The 8,940-nt window shown below is 33.3% G+C and overlaps 1 protein-coding gene across 3 annotated transcripts in view; it reads left to right on the forward strand.

Moving 5' to 3' along the window:
• The window catches only part of YTHDC2 (YTH N6-methyladenosine RNA binding protein C2), a 66,194-nt gene extending 58,474 nt beyond the window's left edge, over positions 1-7,720 (forward strand). For 2 of the 3 annotated variants that reach the window (XM_082649860.1, XM_082649862.1), the window contains exons 27-29: positions 3,398-3,601; positions 4,355-4,537; positions 5,762-7,720. In XM_082649860.1, coding sequence (XP_082505986.1) covers positions 3,398-3,601; positions 4,355-4,537; positions 5,762-5,842 — 468 coding nt within the window. In that variant the 3' untranslated portion in view covers positions 5,843-7,720. The remainder of the gene's footprint in view (positions 1-3,397; positions 3,602-4,354; positions 4,538-5,761) is intronic. The other variant, XM_082649861.1, reaches the window with a different exon arrangement.
• The last annotated feature ends 1,220 nt before the right edge of the window (positions 7,721-8,940 follow it).

Here is an 8,940-nt window from a genome sequence, read left to right on the forward strand (position 1 = left end):
TGATTATATAATAGCTTCCTAGTAAGTCTTGAAATCAGTTAATGATTTTTCTCCAACTTTGTTCTTCTTTTGCAAAATTGTTTTCGCTCTTCTGCAATCTTTGTGCTTTTGTATAAACTTAGAAGAAGCTTGTCAATTTCTACAGAAAAACTTTTTGGTATTTTGAGTGGAATTGCACTAAATCTATAGATCAACTTGAAAATCTACAATTAACAATTTTTAGTCTTCCAATCCATAAGCATAGCTGCATTTATTTAGATAGTCTTTAATTTCTCTCAACAGTGTTTTGTGAATTTCAGAGTTCAAATATTACAGTTTTTTTGTTACATTTATTCCTAAATAGTTTATATTTTTGATGCTGTTGTTCTTTTTAAATTTTAAGTTTCAGTTCATTGGTATCATATAGAAATACATTTGATTTTTGTATATTTATCCTATATCCTATGACCTTACTTCACTTATTAATTCTATTAGCTTTTTATGTAGATTTCTCAGGATTTTCTACATGGACAATCATGCTGTTAATAAAGGTAGTTTTACTTCTTTCCTTTCCAAAGTGAACGCCGTTTATTTCTTTTCTTGCCTTATATCTATGGCTAGAACCTGCAATAAAATATTTAATAAAGATGCTGAGAGCCCTCCTCTTTGTCTTGACCTTAGAGGGTAAATCTTAAGTCTTCCACCATTTAGTGGGATGTTTTCTTTTGGATCTAGTTTGATAAGAAGGTTTGTTAGGAATAAGCATTGAATTATACTCAGTGTTTTGTTTTTTTTACATCTATTGAAATGATAATACAATTCTTTTTTTTTTTTTGGTCTGTTAATATAATGGATTTCATTGATTTTCTAATGTTTATACCTCTCTTGGTCATAATCTATTATCCTTTTAAAATATTGCTAGATTTGATTTTGTTCAATCAAAAATTTTGTTAAATGAGGGATCTTTGTTTATGAGAGATATTATTCTCTAGTTATCTTTTCTTATGTTATCTTTGGATGGTTTTGGTATCAGAATAATGCTGTACTCTTAAAGATTAGTTGGGAAGTGTTCCTTCCACTTCAATTTTTTGGAAGAGATGTATAGATTTGGTATTGTTTCTTCCTTAAATGTTTGATAGAATTCACTAGTTAAGTCATTTTTACTTTACCCTAATGTATCCTGAATCAGTATTATGCCCTTTCAGTTACAGTTTGAGAACCTTGCAATAATGTACTTTTATTTTACCCTTCAATCCATTATGTTATTGGTTTCATACATTTTTTTTCAGCATGTTATAAATGCCACAATGTATTGCTTTTTATTTACATGGTCAATTATCTTTTTATCAAAAGTTAGGAAAATGTCCTGTATATTTACTCAATATTTACAGTTTCCTGTGCTTTTTATTCTTTTGTATTGACACGAATTTCTGTCTTGGATCATATTCTTCTGGCTGAAAACCTTCTTTTAACATTTCTTTAAGTACAGATCTGCAGGAAATGAATTCTTTTAGCTTTTGTGTGAAAATTCTTTTTCACTTTTATTTTTGAAAGATATTTTTACTGTGTATATAATTCTAGGTTGACAGTGATTTTCTTTCATTATTATAATACTATCATATTAGTAGTTTACATAGTTTCTCATGAGATGTCTACTATCATTCTTATCTTTCTTTCTCCATATATAATTTGTCTTTTTTTCCTTAGCTGCTTTTAAGATTTTCTTTTTCCACTGGTTTTCAGCAATTTGATTTTGATATGACTCGGTCTGGTTCTCTTTATATTTCCTCTTTAATCTGTATATTTATAGTTTCCATCAATTTTGGGAAATTTAACACCATTATTTTTCATATTTTTTTTATATCTCATCTCTCCCCCTTCTTCTCTGGAACTCTAGGTATACAAATGTAAGACTACTTGATATTGTTCCACGGGTCACTGATATTCTCTTCATTTTTTTCAGTTGTTTTTGTCTCTTTCCTTCATTTGAGATCATTTCTATTGCTACATCTTTAAATTCACTGATATTTTTATTTGTAATGTTTAATCTGATGTGCATTCTTTTTAGTGTATTTTTACTTCATATATTATATTTTAATCTCCAGAACTTCCTTTGGGTCTTTAAAAAAATACCTTCTATTTCCCCACTCATCACATTTATGTTTCCTCCACCTTCTTGAACATAGCACATAGATTTAGGATAGCTGCTTTAAATTCTTATCTCCTAATATCATCATCTGTCAGATCTCACTCTGTTCCTGTTGATTAATCTTTTTCTGGTTGTGTGTCGTATTCTCCTGTTGTTTGCATTCCTTAAAATTTTGTTTGGCTGCTATATTTTTGTTGTATTTCTTTAAATAGTGTTAGACATTTTTCTGATACACAGTTAAGTTAGTTGCAATCAGTGTAATCCTTCCGGGATTTGCTTTTAGGCAGTGTTAGGGTGGATCCAGGGCAGTTTTTATTCTGATACTAATTTAGTTCCAGTACTAAGGTATGCTCCTTCTGTGGGCTAATGCACTATGTATTACAAGTTCTTTCTCTTCTGTCTGGAATAAGATGAAGTATTCCCAACCGTGTGTGAGCTCTAAGAACTCTTTTCCTTTGGATCTTTCCTGGCCTCAGGTCATTTTTTCTTACCTATGTGCAGGTCACTACTTAGCCAAAAACTTCTGGGAACCCCTTCTGCAGTTCCCTGGGAGTTCTCTTCCCATGAAGCTTCCTTCTATATAGTACACTGCCATGGAAAATCTAGTTACCTTGGCCTTTAAACTCTAAGGTCTATGTCTGCAATTCAGTAAGACCATTGGATTCTGTTTGTGTTTCCCTTCCCACATTGCCTGGAAACTGTATCGAGGCGGTAAGCTGGAGCAATTTTTGTTTTGTTTTCAGACTTCGCAAGTTTATTAAAATATTTTCTGAAAGTACATTTGGAGTGTAAATCAAAGTTGGCAAACCAGGATCCTTTCTTTCTTTCTGTCTTTCTTTTTTTGTGGTGTGTGGGCCTCTCACTGTTGTGGCCTCTCCCGTTGTGGAGCACAGGCTCTGGATGCGCAGGCTCAGCGGCCATGGCTCACGGGCCCAGCCGCTCCGTGGCATGTGAGATCTTCTCGGACCAGGGCACAAACCCGTGTCCCCTGCATCAGCAGGCGGACTCTCAACCACTGCGCCACCAGGGAAGCCCAGGATCCTTTCTTGATAAGGGATTTTGAATACTCTGAAAATGAGTGCTTGGTTTTGGCTCTTTAACCTCATTTTGATTGAGCCTTGTGTAGGTTTTCAGGCATGATAGAGCTATTTGCATTTGTTGACTGTTTGGTAAAATATTTTGGTTTATATATTTATGAAGATGTTTAATGGAGCCTATTGATTTTGAAAGGTCAAATTACCTTTCAAGAATTTATACTTCCTTTTTTAGGGCTCAAAATCTCCTTCACCAAGACCAAACATGCCTATTCGATACTTCATAATGAAGAGTAGCAATCTGAGAAACCTTGAAATTTCTCAACAGAAGGGTATCTGGTCTACAACCTCTAGTAATGAGAGGAAGCTAAACCGAGCCTTTTGGGAAAGCAGCATGGTTTACTTGATATTTTCTGTTCAAGGATCTGGACATTTCCAGGTGAGCCATCCTGAAGCAGTAAAAGGGCATTGTTCTTCTGTTTGCAGATTAGATCATTTAAATCATAGAGGTTAAAAAGAAGCTGGCTTTTTATTGCATTGGAATGCAAGAATGCATTGTGCTTGGATGAGGAATATATTGCACCTCTTCAAAGGAATGATGTATAGGAATCCCTTTACTTTTGCCTTGTTTTACCAGAGCTTTTCCAGATAAACAATTTTTCCTTTTGAGACAACTTTAGATTTACTATTTCTCAGGTAGATTAAAAGTAATGAGAAGCGTGACTTTTTGATAAAATGTTTATTTTAAATAGGCCAAAGAGATTAGTTTTGACTGTCAGGAAACTGAGTGTGTTTCTTAACTCATCTTTATTTGATGTATATCTGAATTTATAAAATAATGAATTATTATTTGATATTATTATCATTTTTGGAATTAAAAACCCAGAAGTTAGATTGTATCCATTTGTAATGGATAAATGTGGGTTTAGAACTATGATATATTATTTAGAAAATATCTGTTTGTATTTGAAATTATATTAGAAGGCTGGAATTGGTCTCTCCTCTAAAATTTGCTAATTCATCTTTTTATAAAAAACAATGGGTGGCTTTCTGGATTTTTGTTATATATTATTTTTATATTACATTTTTACCTTAAAATAAAAAAAAAACAACTCAGAGTTTCTCAGATAAATTGAATTCAGAGTCTTAATGTCATCCTCACCTTCACCATTTCCCCTCATTTTACCCACAGGGATTTTCTAGAATGTCTTCTGAGATAGGAAGGGAGAAGAGTCAGGACTGGGGTTCAGCTGGACTAGGAGGAGTGTTTAAGGTGGAGTGGATACGAAAAGAAAGTCTTCCCTTTCAGTTTGCACACCATTTACTCAATCCTTGGAATGACAACAAGAAAGTCCAGATAAGCAGAGATGGGCAGGTATGCAATGGCATTTAATATTTTTCTTCCACTCTTCTTTTTGTTTTGTTTGGCTGTTATTCAGTGATTTGTTTGAGGAGCAAATGCAAGAATACAAATTGTATATTCTATGTGCACATGGGGAGATAATGGTTCAGATTTGTAAAAGTGCTAGTTAAAAGCCTACTTTCAAATGTGCCTGACAGAGCTCACTGGTTTTTTTTAACATTTTGTAAATTTGACTTTGCTCTGTCATTGCATATATAAAATCTTTCATAAGTCAATTCTTGGAGGTTCCTGTTTAACTAAAGATATGATCAAAACCTAGTGTAATTCTGAAGTAATTTCACTAAAGTCTAAGGATAACAACAGTATCTAAGTTCTTTATGGCTTTAACTAACGATATAACATAAATAATAACCTTTTAATATTTTTGTGGCTTGTTTTATTTTTATTATGCTTTGCTTTGCCTTCATGATGCTGCTATGTATTTTAAACTAGTTAAGGTGATGGGAATTAACATATATTGATATATTGACTACTGGGCTAGCTTCTTTATATGAGGTAGTTCAATTCTTAGGCCTAAAATGAGTTATTAGCCAAATATTTTATAGGAGAAAATAGATTCAGAGAATCTATCTAGTCTTGCCTAAGGTCACATCTAATACTTTATTTGAACAAGTGTGACTCAGTTCAAATCACCATATGAAAAGTGTTAGGGTTCCTTTTAAGTGCACATGACGTCACAAGGAGACTATAAATGCTCTTTTCAAATATATAAAAATATTTTCATTTTTATTCTATAATAATGATTTTGAAATAAGTCACATTCCTTATAGTCATCCAAGATAGTTTCTTGAGAAAAATACCCCAAACATCTAATGTGCTAAGTATCACCATAAACGTTTGGAAGTTTAAGCTGAGTGCTTTTGCTAAATCTCCATGAAAACAAAATTCATTATTTCCAGATAGAAAAAATTGCAGAAGAACTCCCTGGAAATTTCTCACCATTTTGTCACAGAGAGTTGCAATATTTGCAGGTTAACTACAATCTTGGAAATCTGGAAGTCAATTCTGAATCTTAACGAAAAGAATTAGAGCAATGCATAACATAGGAGTTTAGCATGTTCTTGTAGAAACATGGAATTTGATTTGGTTTTCTTACATTTTTATCAGTATAGGTTTTGATGATAAAAAATTCAGTCTAGTCCTTTTTATGTTCATTCTGACTTTTGGTTTATCTAGGAACTAGAACCTCAGGTTGGTGAACAGTTGCTCCAGTTATGGGAACGCCTTTCATTGGGAGAAAAAACCACAACTGATTGACATTCAGGTTATACCATACTTGACTTTGAGTACTGGCAGTATTTGTGATCATTAAGGATATCTTTCAGGTTATTTATCTTTTCTTTTTTTCTTCTTTTTCTTCCTCTTCTTCTTCTTTTTTTTTAACCCTTCCAGACTTCTTAGCTTCAGAAGAACATCATGCCTGCTCATAACCACTGAATGCACTGACTTCCAAAAACTGAAATGGGGTTGTGTGTTATTCTGAATGGGCTTTTCTGGTTGAAAGTGTTGCTTTAGAACCACCATCTTCATATAAAAGAGAAAAGGATAATTTAATTTTTATAGTGATCATAGGGAATGATTATATGTTTGTTAATATGTTTATAATTGAATGAAATAGAGTTAGTTTCATTATTTAACACAATAGCAGTTAAACATACTTAATTTGAAGTTAAACATTTCATTTGTTTGAAACACTGACTTAGAACTCTTATTGGTGATTTTTTTTAACGCAGAGTAAATTGTTTACTTTTAAGAAAGGTCTGACTATATCTGTCCATCTGAGCAACATTTTAGAAGAGTCAACTCTAAAGATTTATCATTAAAAAACAAGCAAAGAAAAGCAAATGACCAAAATCTAAAAATGTCCCTTTCAAAAATAATGTGTGCTGATTAGGGACTATTCATTGTGCCATTTTTAACCTGAGGCACATTAAGCAAGAAAAAAAAAGAAAGGATGTTCTTTTTTTGCAACTATGAAATGCAGTAAAAATTGAAGAAAGGCAGAATTCCTCCCTGACTTTGATCAGATCAGATTAAGTGCTTAGTTTTATTCCTGGTGCTACCTCTTTTAACCTGATGTGTCCCAAACATTCTTTTCTCCTACATTACAGTCGTCACACATCTCTGATATAAAAACAGTGATTATGATCTCTTTGTTTTGGCTAGAGAAAGTTGATTTAGACAGGTTAAAAATTTAAGTAAATTATACAAGTTGAAAAGAAATGCTCTTAACAGTTACTGGTAGCTTGGTTTCTCTATGTCTTCCAAACTGAAGCCTCCAAACGCCACAATTCTAAATGCCTTCTATTTGTTTTCTAGTACTTTTTATTCTACTTATGTTTCCAGGTAAGATTTCTCTTTTTTTGCATTTGTGGTTTAATAAATGGTGGATAACTTTTTGTAAACCCATGTTAGTGCCAACTCTCATGTATTTCTTTGCCATCTCAGAATTATTTGGTTTGCTCTCTTTACCACAATTGTCTATGAAGTTTCCTTAGACGCTTTCTGAAGGGAAATAGAGGTACAGGGAGAAATCAAAGAAATGTCTTGGTTACTGAGTTCTAAATAGAACAGGTTTGATAGCACTTCTCATGATGCAGTTGGGTCATTGCCATGTAACAAAAAACCAACATGAATATGATTTAAAGACAAAAAAAAAAAACTCTAAGTCCTCTGCTTCTGTATTTGACAACAAAGAAGTGAAAAATCATGGGTCAACATAAAATCTTGGGAACTCTTCTACTTTCTCTGGGAGAGCATTATATGTTGGTGCATTAGTTTAAAATGTCGGCTGTGACTTTTGCCTGTATTTGTAGGTACAGGATTTTTGTTTGTTTTATACTTTGAAACATAACTGTAAATTAAGCCTATGTGAATTATGTTCCACTATATGCGTATTACACTTCTTTTCCTATTAGAGCAAGTTGTGGTTTTCTGATAATGGATACATTTTGTTTAGGTACATATTTAGCAGTTCACAGTGTCCTAATTTGGAAGTAAGAACTTCTAAAAAATAGAAGTTGTTTTAATTTCCATCTGTTTTCTAATATATATCCCTGTATGTAAATGATGAGTTTGTTGATATTTAAGATGAACACAATTTGAATGTAATTAAAATGCTGTTTTTTGGAAGAGATGCACTTTAAACATACTTATTAAATGAAGTTCTGTTAAATCATTAAAATTTTGTTATTTCTGACACTATATAGTAGGACTAAGGTAACAATGATCAACAATACCCCTTGAGATATTAATGAATTTCATACACTTTGAAGAATACTAAATTGCAATAGAAGGTGATGGCCTCATATCAATACCTCCCCCTCAAAAAAAAATTGCCTATTACGATAGGGGAATGGGGGAAATCCCAAGACGTGTTTTTATATAAAATCCTTTGCTTATTAATAGAATATGTAGCCGTGGACCTTTTGTTCTCAGGACACTGCATGATGGTACTGCATTATTGCATCCACTGAACAACCCAGCTTCACTCTACCAATTACAGCAAAGATAGACAATAAGGAAAGAATAATCTCAAATGAGTACTTCAAGAAAAGGCATGTTCATTTAAGAATTTATGCTCAGAGACTCATTCTTCACCATTTAAAACCTTATATCCTGAGACAGAGAAAGTGTTAAGGAATAAGTCAAATGAACTTAACCCCTGAATCAACACCAGGGTGAAAAACTGGACACATAATTCACAAGTGGCCACACCTCTCAGTCTGAATGAGCTTCCCGCAGCACAGATCCTCACTATGCTCCTGAATTCTCCATGATTCCTCTCTACCCAGAGGACCATACAGTGCAGTCAGTATAGCCAGGGCCACTGGATGCATCATGGTCTTTCTAGCCAAAAATGAATTTCTACTTGGCTGTCTAATAAAATGTCAAATTCTGTATATTCAAAATTGAACTACAGTTCTTTCCCCACAATCTATTCCACTTAAAGCTGTCCTATTTTCAATTGATGCCAGTTTCATTCTTTTGGTTGTTCAGGCCAGAAAACTTGGAGTCATCCATGATTCCTTTATTTCTCTCAAACTAATCCATCAGAAAATTTTCTTGGCTTCACCTTCAAAATATATCTAGACTCCAGCTGTTTCTCACCACATGTGTCATAACTACTCTGGACTGAGCCACCATCATTCCTAAGATGTCTTCCCTTTTCTCCTGTTCCTCATGCCACCAATCTGTTTTCAACACAGAAATCAGTAGTCCTTTAAAAACATTAAATCAGTTCATATTACTCTGTTGCTCAAAACCCTTCAGCGGCTCCCCATTTCGCTCAAAGCCAAAGTCCTTATAATGGTATAAGCACCTTTTATGATCTGGTCCCCCATTACATCTCTGAA

The sequence above is a fragment of the Grampus griseus genome (genome assembly GCF_964374135.1).
Source record: "Grampus griseus genome assembly, chromosome: 3".
Lineage (NCBI taxonomy): Eukaryota > Metazoa > Chordata > Mammalia > Artiodactyla > Delphinidae > Grampus > Grampus griseus.